The 19,701-nt window shown below is 42.7% G+C and overlaps 1 protein-coding gene across 2 annotated transcripts in view; it reads right to left on the reverse strand.

Annotated features, from left to right (window-relative positions):
- ATP10D (ATPase phospholipid transporting 10D (putative)) overlaps positions 1 to 19,701 on the reverse strand; it is a 755,240-nt gene that overhangs the window by 540,392 nt on the left and 195,147 nt on the right. For both annotated transcript variants that reach the window (XM_085642148.1, XM_085642147.1), the window contains exon 4: positions 914 to 1,118. In XM_085642148.1, coding sequence (XP_085498274.1) covers positions 914 to 1,118 — 205 coding nt within the window. The remainder of the gene's footprint in view (positions 1 to 913; positions 1,119 to 19,701) is intronic.

The following is a 19,701-nucleotide window of genomic DNA, read 5'->3' on the forward strand; positions in this document are numbered from 1 at the left end:
TTTTTGTTGACGCTGAGAAGATAGTCTGTCTAGTTTGTCATTCAAAAAGAAGAGAACTGCTTCTTCTCAGAAACTTTCCCCACTAAGAGACATCAAGTTCTTCTACAATTTAGCACTAGAATTAAACTACCATCCCTATTGTCTACTATAACGGTGCATGTTAAGTCACAACAATGATAATGCAAGTAAAGGAGTCTGGTTATAATTTTTGTGTGCTTTTACCAGTTCGCAATTCCCTGCAAACAAAAACAATGCATAAGTTTGTATGAAAGTATAAGGGTACAGGTTCACGAAACTCGGCAATTTTATAAATTCATTGCTTGCCACCAAAATGCTGTACAGAAATACATACATTAAATGTACTATCTATTTTAAAGATAAGACAGTAATAGACAGTGGAAATTCTATTCAGCAGATAATCACAGCACTGAGAAGTACAAAACAATGTGGTGTTTATTGTGATAAACATACAGTGATCTTGCTGTATGAAGCATACAATGTATATTGTGGGATGTAATGAAGACAACTTGGCACTTAATTAAATGTTATGAATTATAATACCACGTAAAATTTCTACAAAATGATGCTAGTATTTATATTTGAGTGTAGTAAGGAAAGTCGGTTGTACTGGTACTGCTATGGTTGAAGCACATTTCCATTCCTACCCTGCAACATCTCAGTTTGGCCAGGATGTTAAAAGAGGATGGTTCCTGTTTTTCTATACTCTCTAATAATCAGGTATCACAAATAGTAAAGGTCCCTTGGAAAGAGGAGATGGGATGAATTTATTCAGAAGCTCGGAACATCTCACAATCTTAAGGACATTAAGATCTAAAAATGAATTGAACTGCTTTTGAAAGAATCAAAAATCAAAGTAATACTATGATACAATTAAACATAAAGCACACTATACCTGCTCTGCAAATCCTTTAGCCACCTGCCTCTGTTTCAGATTGGTCTCCCCGTCAAGACTAGAGGTTTCAATATGACAGATTCCATCTGGATCAGTGGAGTACAGCAGTACCATGTCAGCAGGAATAATCTCATCACACTGCAGCCGAATGAAATCCCCAACATTAACATTTTTCCAGTGCTTCGCTACATATTTTTTCTCTCTCCTAAAATAAAAAGCCAACTCCAATAAATGCAATGACTGCAAATAAGAGCTTTTCATAACACATTTTTCAGGTTGATGGTTTTGCAAGTATCTCGAATCATTTCTGTCAAAACACGAACTTATAGAAAACAGACAAACATGACACTGCCAAAGATAACAGGTATGGCGTGGCCGCCGTTCTTTTGGCTCTGCCAAAGCTTATTTTGTTCATGAATGTTTTTTGTATGAAGGCATACCTTGTATGAAAACAAGCATTGTCTAAAAGTCTATATATTCTAGCTAAAAGCACACATTGCACCAGTAGCCAAGGGACTGAAAAACATTACTTATTGTGTGGATGTGCACAGTGTGCAAGAGAGAAATATCATCAGTACCAGTCAAGAAAGCCAATGGCTGTTGTAGGATGATTCCGTGCCCCATGCTGTGGTGAGCGGAAGCAAGATGGAAATGACACTAGAGCAGGCCAATGGATGAAGTGACTTACTGAAAGCCTCTCCCCTATAAGTATACATGCAGATATATTTTTCTAAAACAAAATGTTTATGGCTAATGCCAATCCTAAAAATTGAGAGCAGGGGTCGTACAGCTTCAACAGAGGTTAGTTAAATGTCTTCCTGCCATCATTTTCTCCAGTTTGCTTTGAAACTATTTAATTCACTTTGGCTAATAATGGTACATAGCTTGGGCAGTCGCGGCTTCTCGAGGGAGTGCTGCGGGGCGGTGTGGCGGGGGAGGGTGCGTAAACTCCGGCATACGGCTGACCGGATTGAAGTACATAAATAAATAAAACAAATTACATTGCGCGTGCTGCAACACCATTTGCGTTATATATAATAGCGTCTGATTATTCTGCAGACTACTTCATATAAAACTGACTCGATAACCACTGCAGGAATCACAAGCATTGGCAAAGCCAATAGGTCTCGCGTATGGGGGCACAGAACTAAAATAACATACACTGTCCCCATGCCAACGCATAACCAAACCAATTATATGGTACAAACAGGACCCAACTGTAGCTAAAATTGAACCAGCTCAGACCCAGCACATTTGCAGAGAGCTTTGAGTGAAGGAAGTCTGCTTCCCCTGTAGAGCTGGACATCAATCGTTGGCACTGTAAATAACACTCCCTTGTGCAACCTATTGCCTCTATCAATGCCTTTACTTCATTCTGCACAGCATACTGAATAATAATTTAAAAAGGCATCATTTGCGTGCAGGCATTTCTATGAAGTAGGTGCCCTTTTTCAATTCACAATCTGAAATGGACTGGTAATGTAGCGCAAAAGCATTTTATTTGTTTTACAGTAAATTTAAAACATATAGGATTACAGGGGTGAGAGCAGCTGAAGAGCGGGTAAAAAGAGGTGAAAACTGAGCTCCTGTTGGTTGAACAGGTACATGTAGAAAAGCAGACATTCTGAAAACACTGGCAGAATCCCCCCCCCAAAAAATAGTACGATTACACAAAGCTAGATGCACTTAAGGGCAAGACTACAAGTAATGGGGCCATGTTCCATGGGAGGGGTCAACACACCATAAGGAGGGACATATAACAAACACTGACCACAGAGAAGCAAGCCTTTGCAAAGGACAAGCAAAGCAACAAATCAAAAGTGATAGGTAAGCTGTAAACCCACAGAGTAGATACAGCATGTCTCAAAGTGACAGCGCATGCACTGCCTAGGCTCAAACTAAAAATGTGAGTTACCATAGTAAATCCAGCATTACTCTACAAAGGCACGAGATATGTATGTCTTGGTAATTTATACAAAGTGAAAAAGAAAGTAAAATGCACTGATTGGGGTTTGAGTTTTACAAACATTTAAAGAATCCAGAAAACAGGTGCCCAAATAATTGGGAAGGACACCACGTGTGGTACAGCCTGTAGCAAACCATGCAAGTAATCTGCTCTCATAAAGGTCATGAACCAGATGTATTTACAATTCCATGCTCTATACCGTTTTCAGTAATTAAAATAATATGACGGGCGACTTAATTTACTTGAAAGAGCCTTTGATGAGAAGTATTTAACCCATGCCCTATCTTTTATTTGGCTATAAGCAAAAGGCTCTTGAACAATTCTCGTCTTCTTAATTTGGAACAAATGGGCACAATATACTTAAACAAGTAGGTTTTTGGTGGGTATCTGCACTCAGAAAACCCATAAAGGTTTCTCTGTTCTAAGAGACAGTCGGAATTGCCCACACAGAGACTCACAATAAAACTGGTGACAACCTGCAAGATCCTCTACATAGCTCAGTTGTTTGTGCCAAGCAAAACGAAGAGTACTTTGAAAGATACTCAAAAGCGGTTTGCAGAACCTGTTCTCCACTAGGCGACTAGTGATGTTGACAGAGCCACAGACACAAGCACCATAACATACCTACAAGACACTTGTAACTATAAAAATCTAGCATAAATTATCATGTTCAAAGTACTGAGACTGTTGGACCTGCCCAAAATTGAAAGCTTGCCACTTGCAAAAGCAAAATAGCTAGGAACTTGACCCTGTACCTCGCCAATTAGTGGCTCACTGGATGCACGTGATAACCTTGGCTAAATGCCATTTAGTATCTTATGTGAGATAAGGATGAGAGATGGTGGTCATTAATTTGAGTTGTTTCCCTGTCAGCGTGTGGTTGTAGGCGAGACTGCATTTCAAAACTTAAAACAGAATTAAACCATAAATAGCCAGCAAGTATTTCACTATTTGTTAGCCTGCCAAATGAAAAATAGTCCGTGATTCTATAAATCTTAACCTTCTTAAGTGCAGCAAATGGGACCAGAGTCAGGAGTTGTCAAAAAGTATGCAAAGATACAGAAAGAAGTCTGAATTTTGTGCAAAATGATTTTAAGGCATTAGGTTCCAGATCTGTGGTGTTCTTATGGCCCATAGTCAAAATATAGGTCCAGCAAGGGAAGGTAACTAACAATTTGTTTCTCAAGTCCTTTTGCTGTACAAGCCATAAACACTGCATCATCGGCATAAAGTAAAACGGGTATTGTGCTGCCTAAATGGGGGTATCCTAGCTCGCTCTCCTCAAGGATTCCTCCGGACAATTTGCATAGAGGTGAAATGCAGGGGCGCCAGATGCAGCCCTGATGTACCTCCACTGGCCCCAACGAAACTGTTGGAACATTCCAAACCACCTCTATCGCCCCCACCACCCCAAGCATAAATCTTAGTTTAGCTGCATGGTTTGAATTCAGTTGGTCAAGAAAATCTACAATATTGGCCTCAACATCTTTAGAGGAAAAGATAGTCCAAGGCTCAGACCTATTTACACATTCAAAAGCTGAACTGCGGTCTATGAAAGCCAGATGTAAAGAACTTCCTAAGGCAACTATATATTTCCTAACTAACAGGTGCAGATAGAAGAACTGCTCCATGGTGCCCAACCCAGCTCTAAAGCAGCCCTGAGTTGCAGCTGGGATACATTTTTCCAGGGCCTAGATATGAATTATATTCATGGTAACTTCTTTTAGCTCAGAATAATGATAGACTAGGACCACAAGATTAGAATAACAGAATTGCAACGAAAACTCTACTTATCCGAGCCAATATTTTTTTTAAAGTGGTCCAATAGAATGCCATCTGGGTCTGATGCTTTATCTGACCTCAAGGATCAATTTAGTGGCAGTTTCAATAACCCCACAATACTGTTCACTGAATTGGCCCGGTAGTATGTATTACTAAAGTGAGATACACTTCCATAAGCAGCAGAAATATGTACATCCAAAGACCAGCAATCACCTTTCTGAAAGAACAACGGACTGTTCACAATAGTACAGACGATATTTCTTAGCACTGGTTCAAGGTCTTCCCAAGCTTTTTCTTGGACTATGATTTTACCACTCATAATCGCCTATTTACTGGCAACTTTGAAATTAGTGAGTTTTTCCACATTGCAAGAGTACACTTTAGGTCCGGATGTAGACTGCAACGGGCCGGAGAACAGAAAAATATAAGCCTGCCATTCAAAATACTACTTCTAGTTTAGGGGCCTTACCTTAGGGCACTAAATAATCATGCACAGTACAGCAAATATTTTATATGCATTCAAACAGTAGCAGAATTACTAGCGTCCTCAAGGCATTAAACTAAGACCAATAAAAGGTTATGGCAAGTGGTTATAATAACTACATCGGGGTCTATCAATAACAGATGTAAACTTAAGTCCTGATAATGGTTTGCCTCACTATATAGGATGGCATTATTAACCTCTTTAACTAGGTATGGTAGCCGAAATGGTAAAATTAGCAGATTATGGACGCAATAAACACTTAAAATGACACCATGATACATTCCACCAAATTGATAAGAGTCCAATTTATTGACCATATATTTGCACAATTGGCACAACTAGTCATACACTTGTTTGCAACATGGCAAAACTCAGAATACCAAAGCTTCTTATCCAAGGTCCCAGATACCCAGTGGTCGGACAATCCACTGTCATGTTGGCTAAAGATATTTGCGTACCCACTATCACCACATGTGATGAATAAATGCAGGAGATCGTACAAAGCATTGTTACTGGTGGCCTGCTTCCTATGCGGGCAACCGATTTAGTGACTTTCATAGGAGTAGCAAGCGCTAAATGAATATTACACAACAATGCCTACCATCCTCTGTATATCCATCTCTCCCTGTGCTTTTCCTACTCCAAGTCACATGTTCGTTAGCATTACTTTCTATTCACTAAATTCCATTTATAACAACCTTTCCTTTCCTTGAATCCAATTTCTTCTAGCACATCTATTCATCCTACCGATGATTTGTAGGATGCTGGCAACCATTTTTAAATATAAAAATATGGCCCTGGATATTAAGTGACCCAGTGAAGAAGGCCTTGATGTTGCATCATATAGAAACTGCCACCAATACAATTACATTCCTTCCAACCTCCCTGCTAAAGATAGTACGGCAGGAATTCTAAAAGTGGCGTAGCTATCTAAATAATCCTCTGAAGTTTCCCAAAAGTCTACTGAAAGCGAATGATGCAACATTTCATAAAATAATTCTGGTGAGCATTAAACATTTTTCAAAGATTCTTCCATGATATTATTCTGATATTGCTAGGGGCAAAAACATGACAGAATCCTCGTCAGAGGTACGTGTACACACATTTGGGGGTAGACACTACATACAACAGTTAATCATTCGAGCCAAGAGAGTTCAAAGGAGTAAGGTCTAGATGTACTATCATACTGGTCGCAAGCCAAGGTCACAAACTGCGCACAGACTTTTTGTAACCAGTATCTGATTTTGCAAAGAGAACCATGTACTATTTGGTCATAATTCACCAGTATTTATGGGTGAGACTGCAGAAAGACTTCCCTAATGAATATTAATAAGGCATGTCACAATTTGGCGCACCCTAGGATTGGCTACAAACACTGGGATGGTGGCCTGCAAGGGAAAACAGACGACAACTCTTGAGTCTGCATTCCCAAATGGAAAACGTTTTTTTTTTACTCCCCCTTAAGCCCCCGATACAATTCACAAAGGGGCCCCTTCTCCTTCGTGATTCAGTTACCACTGTCGGTAGACATTCAATGGTTTGTGACCGGAAGAAAACAAGTTACTTACCTGTAACTGTAGTTCTCCAGTATTGGAAGATTTCATAGATTCACATGCCTGAATCATTCCCCGTCGTCGATACTGGAGTCTCCGGTACATAAAAAAGCATTGCTTAGCAGTATAACCAACAGATAAAAGGCCTAGGCCCATTTTCCTTTGCAACCCATAACCATCGTTATGTAAAAAAGGACTAAACTTGTCTCTGAACCAATCAGAGCCTCTCACCCTCTAGAACCCTCCTGAGAGAACCTTCTGCCCCTCAGATTTTCGGGCACTTGTGCCATAACTCTATATGTGCTAAATCCGAGGTGAGCCTCTCAGGGGAGGAGGGTGGGTCACATGTGAATCTATGAAAGCTTCCAATACTGGAGAACTACAGTTACAGGTAAGTAACTTGTTTTCTTACTCCCGTATTGGAGCTTTCTTAGATTCACATGCCTGAATCAGAATAGCGAGCAGTAAATAGATGCACATTTTTTGTTATCCAGACCCTGAACCCAGGAACCATATATAGTGTGATTAAAATAGTATTTCTAAACCAAAACACCCAAATTAAAAATACTTTGTAAACTGCATTTCATACAATAAAGAACAGTAAAAAGTGCAAAAGTAGATAACAAAGGAAGGAGGGATGATAAAGAAGGCTCACCGTTACTGGATAAGGTTCCCCAGCACCGCTTCTCCGACCGCCACATCTCTTCCTGTGGCCGTATCCAAGCAGTAATGCCTGGTGAAGGTGTGCGTATTCGTCCAGGTCGCCGCCCTGCAGATGTCCTGGATCGGCACACCCGCAAATAAAGCAGTAGAGGTGGAGACTGCTCTTGTCGAATGTACGCGGACTCATGCATTCAGAGGTCGCCCAGCTGCCTGATGACAATACTCTATTGCACTGGAAAACCATCTGGCAATTCCCCTTTTTGACAAAGGGAAACCCTTTCTGGGTGCGCTGAAGGCAACAAAAAGTTGTGAAGACTTTCGGAAAGGCTTAGTTTTCTGCTAATAGAACTTTAAACAACGCTGGACTTCCAGCGAGTGGAGAGCTCTTTCCGCTGCGGTTCTTGGTTGAGGAAAAAATCGTTTGAGAATTAATGGTTCGTTCAAATGAAAGTCAGTTGGAACTTTTGGAATGAATCTCAGATTAGTCCTGAGAATTATTCTGTCCTCTTTGAATTGTAAGAAAGGCTCCTGGACCGTGAGAGCCTGAATTTCCCCCACTCTCCTGGCCGAAGTGACGGCAATGAGAAGCGCAACTTTCCACAATACGAATTTCAGCTCTGCCCTGTGTATTGGCTCAAAGGGCTGTTTCATTAACTGGGAAAGAACAATGTTCAATTGCCAAAGAGGTGGTGGAGGTTTTATTGGAGGGAAAACTCGGAACAATCCTTTCATAAATTGTTTGATGACTCTAGCAGACCACAGAGATGGACCAGAGGCAGTTCTTCTGAAGCGTAAAATTGCAGCTAGGTGTACCTTTATAGATGCATGAGCCAAACCTGACTTAGCCAAACGCAAGATGTATGGAATAATCTCGTGAGCTTCCGAATGCAGCGGATGAATGTTAGACCTTTTGCACCATAAACAGAATCTCTTCCACTTCATCCGGTATGTTTTGTTTGTACTATCCCCTCTGGCTCTAGAAAGAATCTCCCTGCACTCCGTTGGGATGTTCAAATGTTGAAATTCACAGTATTCAGGAGCCAGGCTGCTAAATGCAGTGATTTCGGATCCGGATGAAGAACTTCCCCCTGGAACATCGTCAGAAGACAGTATCGGCTGCAGGCAAATCGGGAGCTCCTCCGACAGTAAAAGAAGCTCCGCGAACCAATGTTGTCTGGGCCACCACGGAGCTATCAGGATTATCCTGCATGGTTCTTTCTTGATCTTCATAAGAACCTGTGGCAGGAGGGGAATTGGAGGAAAGGCGTAGGCAAAGATGCCTAACCATGCCATCAAAAACGCATTCCCCCCAAGATCCCCGTTGGGGAAGCCAGCTTGCGAAGAACCAGCATTTTCTGTTCTCCCTTGTCGCGAAGAGATCTACTGTCGGAGTTCCCCATTTCTGGAAGATGTTGTTCAAAATCTCGTTGTCGATCTCCCATTCGTGACAGACAGACTTCAGTCTGCTGAGAGTATCCACTTTGGTGTTCTGGTCCCCTGGAAGATGTTCCGCTGTAATGGATACTCCGTGTCATAGAGCCCATTCCCATATCAACTGGGCTTCTCGAGATAGGGAGAGTGACCTTGTTCCTCCCTGCTTGTTTAAATAGTGCATTGCTGTTGTGTTGTCTGTTCTTATTAACCCCTTCTGTGCCACGCCCTTTCCCCCTCCTGTGCCGGGCGTTACATTAGTGGGTGGGGTTCATGACGAGATAGTCTCGTCATGGGCACAGCGCGACCGTGCTCCATGACGAGACTATCTCGTCATAGGCACTGAAGAGGTTAACACGGCTGCACCTTGAATCCTTGGCAGGAAAGCCAACAATGCTAAGCAGATGGCTCTGAGCTCCAAGAGGTTGATATGCAATTGCTGTTCGCTCAATTTCCAGAGGCCGCTGACCTGCAGATCCTGAAGGAATGCACCCCAGCCTTCCAAGGACTCATCTGTCGTCACCACTAATGGAGCTGGTTGAGTCAGGAAAGACAGACCCTGCGAGATGTTCCGTTTCCGGGTCCACCATGTTGCCTTGTGAACCATGATCTGCGTTACGCTGAGTATATCTTCGAAAGATCCTGTCGCTTGATACCATTGAAGATCTAGCTGCTCTTTTAACGGACGCATCCTTAGCCTGCAGAAAGGTACGAGGGGAATGCAAGATGACATCGTTCCCAGCAATGATTTGTACTTGCGTACTGAAAGAGACTTTCTTTTTATAAAAGCCTGGGATAGAGATATTATTCCCCGCTGTCTCTCCTTGGAGGGGAACGCTCTGTTTACCTCCGTATCCAGAATTGCTCCTAAGAAGGTGATATTTCTTGATGGTTGAAGAGTTGACTTCTCCTCGTTTAGAGTCAGACCTAATCTGGCAAACGGTTCCACACAAGCCCTTGTTGACGACCGGGTTAACTCTGCCGATGGAGCCTTGACTAGCCAGTCGTCGAGGTAAGGAAATACTTGGTGTTTGTCTCCTTAGAACCGCTGCCACTGGAGCCAGGCATTTTGTAAAATTCCCCGGGCTGATTTCAGTCCAAAAGGAAGTACCTTGAATTGGTAATGATCTTCGGCCACCACGAAACGAAGGTACTGCCTGTGTGAAGGATAGATTGGGATATGAAAATACGCATCTCGTAAGTCCAGTTTGGTCATATGATCCCCTGGGTTTAATAGCAGCAGAATATCTTGGAGGGAGATCATTCTGAAGGACCGATCCTTGAGGTAAGTATTTTGGGATCTGAGATCCAAAATGGGGCGCCATTGGAGAACATTTTTCTTGATCAGAAAAAAATGGGAATAAAATCCCCTTCCTCTCCGGGAATTCGGTACCGGTTCGATTGCTCCCTTTCGGAGCATTGTCCGAATTTCTTGACGCATCTGATGCAAATACTTGACCTCTTGATATCTTGGTGGAGCACAAGGGGGGATTTCCAGAAACTCTAGAGTATGACCGAATTGTATTATGTTGAGGACCCATTGGTCCGTCGTGATTTGCTGCCAATCTTGAAGATGATAGGAAATTCTTCCACCCAGGGGAACATGCGACATACAAGGAATAGGTGTCACCAGAGTTACAAAGCTGTCGCCTGGTGGTGTCTTTCCCTTGACGACCTCCTCGACCTCTAGGAGTAGATTTTGTGAAATCTCCTGTTTGTCTCTGCGAATATTGTTGACGATATGGCTGAGATGATGTGGAGTAGGAAGTATACCGGCCTTGTTGGTAACCCCCTCTATAGGAGGCTTGGCCCCTACCTCTTGAGCCACGAAAAGGAACTTTTCTATATTGCAACGCTCGCAGAGATTTCGCTGTTTCCGTATCTTTCTTGATACTCTGTAAGGCCTCATCAATATGCTTCCCAAACAGATCTTCTCCATTGAAAGGAAGGGTTAAGATCTTATTCTGGACTTCAGGCCTAAAAGATGTTGCTCTCAGCCATCCTTGTCTGCGCAAAACAGCCGCTCCTCCCAAAGATATGAAGGCCGTGGTCGCAATGTCCATTGCGCAATGTAGGACTTCAGCCAAAGTCCTTTCACCTTCTTGGAGGATTTTTCTGGCTTCCTGTCTGTCAGCCTCAGGTATGCTGTCTATGTAAGGCGATAGGTCGCACCACATTTGCCTATCATACCTGCCCAGGATGGCAAGGGCATTCGCCGCCTTGACCAGAAGGGCAGACATGGACGAAAACCTCTTCCCCGCATTATCCAAGCGCCTACCCTCTGTCCGGCGGCGTTGAAATTGGAGCGGACGGATTCATCGATTTTTGTTGAGCCGCTTGAGTTATAACGGAGTCCGGCTTGGGGTGGCATAGTAAACAAGCCGGAACATCCGAGGGCGCTTTATATTTTTTGTCCAGTCTAGCAAGTACTGGAGTAATCGTTGCCGGGTCTCCATAACCTTGAGACCTTCTTCCCATAGATGACTAACAATCAGAAGAGATCGAACTGTCTTGCGAAACGGCTCCTTGAAATCATATAAGAAGCATTCTGTTTTGTCCGATGACATTTTGAGCGCAAATCTCTGTGAGGCCCTCTCCATTAGATTATGGAACACCCCCCCCCCCCCCCCCCCCCGGATGTCAACAGGCCTCGGCGAAGGGGACGGAATCAGATAATCATCCCATTCTTTACTAGTGTCCGTTATCTCCCCCTCTTCCTGCTCCTCATCGTCAGATGTGCCTAGAGCCGGTTGTGGCTATGGTGATATAGGCACGGGAACCGGTACCTCTGGTCTTCGCACAGGTGTACATGGAACAGTGTGCGATGTAGTCACTGGAATCCTTTGGGAAGAATGAGGTAAAGGATGCCTCCTTTTATAGTCATCCAACATGAGCTGCAAATCAGTCAGTACTGAAGATGGAACACTCACCATCTCTTCCCGATAGTGTTGCTGGGGGCGGTCTTGATAACCCCCATAATCATCCTCCCAGTCATCTTCCTGACATTTAAATGTGTAACTGAGAGGGGCTACTTGCATAGCCAAAAGGACCCTCATTTTCTTCCTCCTGCGAGTCTTCGTCCTCCAACAAGTGGGATAGAACCAGAGGTGTTACCTTACTAGGAGATGTAATGTCCGGGGTAATCTTCCTTTTCCTGGCAAAATCCTGTTTTTCTGGGGTTTTTTCTCTCGTCGATGAGCCCGTCGACGAGATTGCCATCAAAATCGCCGATGCCGCCGTCGACGCTGCCTTCATCGACTCCCTTGTCGTCGATCCCGTTGTCACTGTCGTCGACGATCCCGTCGACGACGTAGTTGTGGTCGTCGTCACGGTCGCCGTCGTCGACGCTCTCGTCGTCGACACTGCAGTCGACGAGGATATAGGTTTAATAGTGACCTTTACTTCACTTTTCTTCGTCGACGACGCTATTTTCTTCGTCGAAGATCCCGGCCACGATGCAGATTTTTCTAATTTCTCTTCAGGCGATGTAGAGGCTGTTTTTTTAGGCAAATGTTTAATTTTAAGGGGTGATTTTGAAGGCTCTGAACTCGTCTTTTTTTAATGTTTTACCCCTGAAGCATGACCCTTGCTTTCCTTTTCCTTAATTTGTGGAGAATTTGAGGGACTGCGCTCTGAAGACCCAGATGTGATCTTTTTAAGAGCCTTCTCGGGTTTTTCCCCTGAGGTATGAGCCTGAGGAGATCTACCTCTTTTCTGAGACCTCCTTGAAGCAGTTGATGCCTCATCGCTGTCACTAGACACGACGTCCTTCCTGGTCTTAAGTTTTTGAAGCCAAATTAACTACCTTCACGATCCCTCAGAGTTTTATTAGAAAAGGTACGACATACCTTACACTCCTTCGCCTGATGGTGTGGGTAAAGGCAGTATATACAATCTTCAGGACCTATATAACCTCTTCTTAGAACAGGTGGCACAGGATCTAAACAAACCCTTCTCCTTGTCAGCCATTCTCCAGAAGATGATGAAGAAAAATCAATTGAAAAAACTCTTCAATCTAGAACCAACTGTAGAATTTGAGCAGAGCTCAAAGGAGACTCCCTAGCACAACGTGCGGTAGAAAATCTGAGGGGCAGAAGGTTCTCTCAGGAGGGTTCTAGAGGGTGAGAGGCTCTGATTGGTTCAGAGACAAGTTTAGTCCTTTTTTACATAACGATGGATATGAGTTGCAAAGGAAAATGGGCCTAGGCCTTTTTTCTGTTGGTTATACTGCTAAGCAATGCTTTTTTATGTACCGGAGACTCCCGTCTCGACGACGGGGAATGATTCAGGCATGTGAATCTATGAAAGCTCCAATACTGGAGTAAATTGCGGTTACAAACCATTGATATATTGGATACCAAGATGCAATTCTGAAAGGAGTACCTCAGTATAGGTTGCAAAACCCTTTTAACAAGTCGGAAGTTTTCAGTCTTACAAGATGTGCTTTGTACTTAATAAAATGGCAATTTTACAGTCGGAAATCCTGGGATTCTGAAAATAGGGTTTGGAATGGCAAAGTTTAATTGTACATCTGGCCGTAAATGTATCTGAAGTAGGGAGAGTGTGGTTTCAACTTCGATCTCGTGGTCCTTTAGAGAATCGCGAGTTGTGTTTAGGGATAAAAGTACTGCCAGAACGTTCTGGTGTGATATTTGTATGAAAAATCATAATAGGAGTCTTAAATCCGTATTCAATGCCAAACAGTCTGCCCTACAAAGATTTTTCCCTCATACTTCATTCAGAGTCCCCTCTAAAATAATTGGATGGTCTTTACACCAAGGTAGGAGTTTACTTAGGAAGGGTTGGATGTAGGTCAGAAAGATAAAAAGAAGTTGCTATGTGAAAGTCATGCTGTGATTTCTGATAGTCTGAAACCTTTGTCAATGAATTGTCCCAGTACGGGGAGTTGAAGCCACACCTGTGAAAAAAACTTTGGTGCTCACTTGAAGCCAAATGTCAGGACCTTATAAGGATAATGAGAATTCCTCAACTTAAGGATGAGAGACCGCCAATGCTTTCTTGCAATTGGCATGTGAATATAGTTGTCCTATAAATGGAAGGCATATGGTCCTTTTGCGGATGTCAGGTAAAAACACGATGCAGAGCCAATATCTTGTATTTCCCTTTTCATGATCATCTGATTGCCATTCCAAGATCAAAGATGGATTTGAATTTCTGCTTTTGGCCTTTTAGAACCAGAAGGTACACAGTATATCTTGTCTCTTTCGGAGAGAACGTAACAGCCTCAATTGCTTCTTTCCTTGGTATTATAACAAAGACTTTCTTTGAGGCATAGCACGAGGAACAATCTTGAAACTCAAGGTATAGGCCTTATTTGCAATATTCAGCATTATCTTCCTGCGGTAACCTTGCGTACTTTGACATACTCAACCAGATGGTAAGAAACACTTTCAACCAACCACCCACTGCAGAGGTTAATGGAAGAGAAGGAATGATGGAGATACTGTTATAAGTTCACAGGAGATTCCCTACAGCAACTGCTGACCTTCATCTCTCTTCTGCCTTTTTGACAATTGTGTTCCCATTGGTGGATTAGAAGCTGTTATTGATGTTGCCAATAGGATAAATTAGATTTATGAGAGAAGCATCATGGTTCACCATTTTCTTAAATCCCACCTCTTTTATAGACTAAGCTTCCACCTTTTATATCGATTCTGGCCCGCACTAGCCACAAAAATGAACATTCATGAGTTTAGTAAATCTAATTGAAGCCAAGTTAAACTGGGCCTTAAAGCATTTCTAGATCTTGAAAGTTGTGGCTGCAATGGAGAGGGACATGCAGAAACAGACCAAGGCATAAATAAGATGGTTTATCTTTATAGTAGCTCCCGTGGGTGAAGGCACTAAAGGAGGAAGCGCCTTCTGCACAGAAGAGTCTTCTCCCTTCAGGTTTTTAGGTCTCGGCTAGCATAGGCGGCGCTGACATGTGCAGTCTCGCTGGCGAAATTTTGTGTTTTTGGGTAGCTTTCACTAGCTGGGTTTAAGCCCCGCCCCTATTTTCCATCGGCTGGCGTCACCGTTTATGCTAAACGGTGGCCAGCCATTGTAAAAGAGTTTCCAGTGACGTACACTTTTCTCTTTTAGAGCCGTCCCAGTTGGACTGGCTCGTCTGACTTCCTGCTGGCGTAAAAGGTTTCTTATCTTTATGGGGCCAAACACATGGCCCCATAAAGATAAGAAACCTTTTAGCAGGCGAGGCTTTCAAACTTTCAAAGGCAGCGATCCTTCAGGGGAGGACAAGGCAATGCCGAGCGTTTGTTTAAAACGGCGTTCGTTGATCCGCAGACATTTGTCAAAAATGTTTATTTTTCATGCCAACATTTGGATGCGCCCTGAGCGCATCCAAATGTTGGCATGTGTCGCTTGCATGGCTCTCTGTTAATTCTGTTCTAAACTTTTGCGTCCAGTGTACAACTAAGTGTTTGTAAAGCTTATGAATGAATGGATTAATGAGCAGGCTCACACAGAGCAGCTGTGTGAACCAGATCGACCATCTGGGCACATACAAATGTGGCTGGATAGTAATGTTTACAGGGGCTGTATGTATGCGCAGGTCCGTTCACACGGCCTTTGGCCAAATGTCTTTTTTTCCATGTTTCTTCCGTAGGTTACTAGTGATGTTAATACAAGTGTACGGATGCATTTAACAGCTTTTTACATACATTGTGTTGTAAAGATCTTTCATATTATTGGTATTAATTAGCATACACTTAAACCCTCTCTGTTTTGGGACTGCGTGTTCTGCTTACCACAGGCCAAAGCAACTTGTAATATCTACAAAAAATGTTACTGTTTCTCGTGGTTTTGTGGCTTTATTAATTTAAATTTGCTTCTCTCCATCACTGTTCAACAGGCACATTTCGGGTCGGAAAGATGGGAAAATGACCATCGTTTTGGGAAATTTTAAAGCAAAAAAAGAAACATTTTCTGATGTCCGAGTTATTTCAGTGCCTTTAAATGGACATTTTAGAATGGGCAAGTGTCGCATTGTCCGCACAGCCATGCCAGAGGGTCCCAGACTGGAAACTTGGTGGCATTTATTTAGGACACCGGTTGTTATGACTCTTGTCTTGATGGGACTGTGAAAGATTGTTCTGTGGAGTCACTGCAGAGAGCCAGTGTGGGCACAGGGGCTCTGTCTGGCAGGGCGCCAAGCATTGTGGCCCTGGTACCGTTTGCATGGGTGGGAGTGGAAGGGGGGCTGGCAGCTTAATGCTGTTTTCTTTTCATGGTCTTACGGTTTCTCTTCTTTTTTTTGGGTTCTTTCCCTTTTGTTTTGGCTCTGTGATGGGATTACTTATTGCCCCCTTCGCCCACGCCCCCTTAGTCTGGGCCAGCCCGCCATGTGTAGAATGTGTCAGCCCCCTGGACCCCGCCGAGGATGCAGCAGGCAGAATGTAACAAGCCACTGCCGGCCTATTCGTCTCCAGAAGCCATTCTCCTGATTGGGGGCAGCAGTAGCGACACCTGTTATTTTACAGCGCCAGGAGACGCCAGAGCTGCGAGAGCAAGCGCTTTGTGAATCCTGTTGTCTAGTCGCTGACAGATTTCTCTGAGCCCACAGCAAAATTGCAAATATATAATTTTTGGCTTATACTCTTTTCTCACTGTCTTAATTACATTTGGTTGAACATTGCAAATTTCATGCTCTCCCATTGACACGTGTTGAGTTGTATGCAGCTCAGTCGGTTGCGCTCTGGCTATAGAGGTGTGTGTGTGTATGTCTCTGTCTGTCCTCAGGAGGTTAAACGTTTAATCCCGCCGACCCAGCCTTTCGTCCCTTTGAGGGGTATGTACGACGCTTACTGTCCCAGAGTTGTACATATGCATATGCTTTGTATCCGTATCATGGTGTGGCGCTGTGAGTAAAAGATGTTGCATAGGCCCCTTTCAGCGGCACTAGTTGCAGCGGTCCCAGGAGAAGGAAACCCTGAGTTGGCTTTGCCAGAATTGAAATCCGCGACACCCGGTCTCTAGACTGAAGAAACGCGTCACTGAGTTTTCTCACTCGCTTGATGCAAGGGCGGGAGTTATTGCCCTTTCACTTAATACATGGAAATTTGACACTTCTTTGATTGATTGTATTCTGTTTCTAAGAGCTGCTGACTTTGGCAGATAATTGACACGAGAAACAGGGATGAGGTGCCCAAGAGCATACAGTTTGGTCAGTATGATGGGGAAGTAGAGATTTGGGTCCAGGGCTCGTGGTTGTTTGAATCACCCTAGCCTGTGCCCTTCTCAGCAGTGTTCATCTGTCGAGTCTGCGATCTGATAAAGAGAGCTCTTATGAGCGCCAGGGACACCCCCCGCCATTACACACACACACACACACACTAGACACGGAAGGTCACAAGCGATCCGTACTTGCCATGTGTGTTTGAGTACCCGCAGAACACACTTGCAAGCCCCAAAAATTTAGCAAAGGCCCATGCAGGATGTGCAACCAAAGTCAGTCGTGTGTTCTCGTTTCACAAATCACTTAACAGATCACTTTGATCAGCTGGTTTCAGTGAAGTAACCTAATACTGCAAGTCCCAGAATGCACCGATTTGTGACATAAAAGCCGATGTCTCAAGGCATGGTGTCATGTTGGCAACACTTCCAAATCTCAGAAAACAGAATACATGGCTCCCAAGAGCTGCTGCTGGCAGCATTGAGAGGGGGAGGGCTTCCTTGCAGTCACATCTTCATAACAATGGGGAGGGGGTGGAAATGGAAAGGGGTGTTTAACAATGACCTGTCACAGACAGGAGCCGCGGGATTAGCTTGAAGTCCCGTGAAGAGGCCTAGCTGCTGAGGCCCTGGGAGGCAAGATGACAGATGGGGGAGGTGTGTGCCCAGAGAAAGGTAATGCAAAAGGCTCTCTTGAACAAAGCGATATAGAATATATATATATATATATATATATATATATATATATATATATATATATATATATATATATATATATATATATATATATATATATATATAATATGCAAGTATCCGGAGAGGCCTCCCCAGCCTAAGGGGCTGATGGGCTCAGCGGGCACTGGGACTGTGTGTGACACCATTGTCACAGTGGGGCCACTCAGGCTTTCATCCACCTGAGGCTGATCAAATGAATACGTTTGAGGTGTAATAAACATCTGTTATACTGTGTCAAAAAACCCTCGGGCGCATGTTAGAACAAGCATTAAAAATGCAATAGGTCCTGCCTTTTATTAAGTTAAAGCCATTTGCTTAGCTATAAAATACCATTAGCAAAGCAAATGGCTTTAACTTAATCAAAGGCGAGACCTATTGCATTTTCAATGCTTGTTACTTTGGGGAGGGGAAATGTTCCCAGAATATGCCACAAATTCAGTGCACTTGTTATCTAGTTTTAGACACCAAACATGGTTTTTGCGTTCAAGGTGTTTTTGTTACTATGATCTTAAGCATTGAAAAGGACTTCCAAGTCAATAATGTAATGAGCGGGTAAAGTGGAAAGGAAGATGTACATTCATATCAATCTGATCCCAATATTTCTGGCACATAATGGGTCCCTTTTATTGCTTTTGGCTCAAGAATCTTCCTTGACATGGAGTGCGCATTTTCTTGAAGTGATTTTTACACCTTTTTTACATTGGTGCCTCCTTAGCTTTCACATCCTACTCCTTAACTCTGGGGTGTATCACACATTGGTTCTTCAATATTCTCTTGAAAATGTAACGGCAAGAGGGCACTTCTTAAATGCGGCAGACAGGAAGACATAGTATATTCACAGCATGGAGGTCCTTTGCAGATTGATTTATTCCTGTTACAGGGAGTGCTCACCTCCCATTATGTGACATCTTTACTCTGGAGTTCCGAAAAATGAAAAGAGAAAAAAAAGGTGCAAAAACAAAAAAAAAGAAATACAATTAAAATAATCATTTTTAAAGATCAGTATGCTAATATGTTGTTAGCTTAATATTGACTCATACACAGAACTCAGATGTGTCTCTATACAGTCACTATCATAGTTTCAGTTTTTAGAAACAATCAATTAAAAAAAACTATAACAAATAAAGATGTAACATAAAAAAAAAAAACATATAATCAGGAATGTTGCTTTGGTTAGAAAACATTTGAATGGCCCAGATAAGAGCTTCAAGATTATACACACAGACACCAGAAATAAGACATAAGAAACCAACTGCCAGTGCAAGAAAGGACTAGTCAAACATGGTGGTGCCTGCCATAAATCATCAGTACATTTTCAGTTTGCAAAGGCTTAGGAGCATGGTCCCATTCTATTATCTTTTGTTTTCACCAAGAATTATTTTGTATACCATAAACATTTTAACTCTACATTGGGTTGTTCACATTGCCAACTGGCTACCTTTGAACAAAATTCTGCTATCGTTATCTGTTGATGTTATGTACTTAAAAAAATATAGATATTTAAGTATTTTTAGATAAATCCCTTTCAATAAAAAGTGAATAGACAACTCACACCTGGGCAGGAATTAATAGTGTCCACGACACCCTATAATTGTCAAGACTGAGAACTAGCAGATCTTCTCAAACCGCTTTTATTGCTAATACGATACTATCACCATCACTATTTGATGTCTACAGGGCACAACAACAGTTAAAGTAGTTGTCTTCTTAAGTTGCAAATAATATTCAGCGGACAGCAACCTTAAGTTTTAGAAAGCAAGTCATGTTTAATTGCTAGATAAAGGATTCTCTACAGGTTTTGAGTCTATGTCTTGTTGGCATTAGAAAAGCCCTCAACCTACAAAATACGTATCAATGTTTATGCTACCATTACACAAACAAGGTGCCTAGGAAATGAACTTTAGTACCAGATTATTCTACATTGTTTCCTTCACGCCAACATCCAGTTTTTTGATGGCATGAATAGCATGTATTAATTTCA

This window comes from Triturus cristatus, chromosome 2_2, assembly GCF_964204655.1.
Source record: "Triturus cristatus chromosome 2_2, aTriCri1.1, whole genome shotgun sequence".
Classification (NCBI taxonomy): Eukaryota; Metazoa; Chordata; class Amphibia; order Caudata; family Salamandridae; genus Triturus; species Triturus cristatus.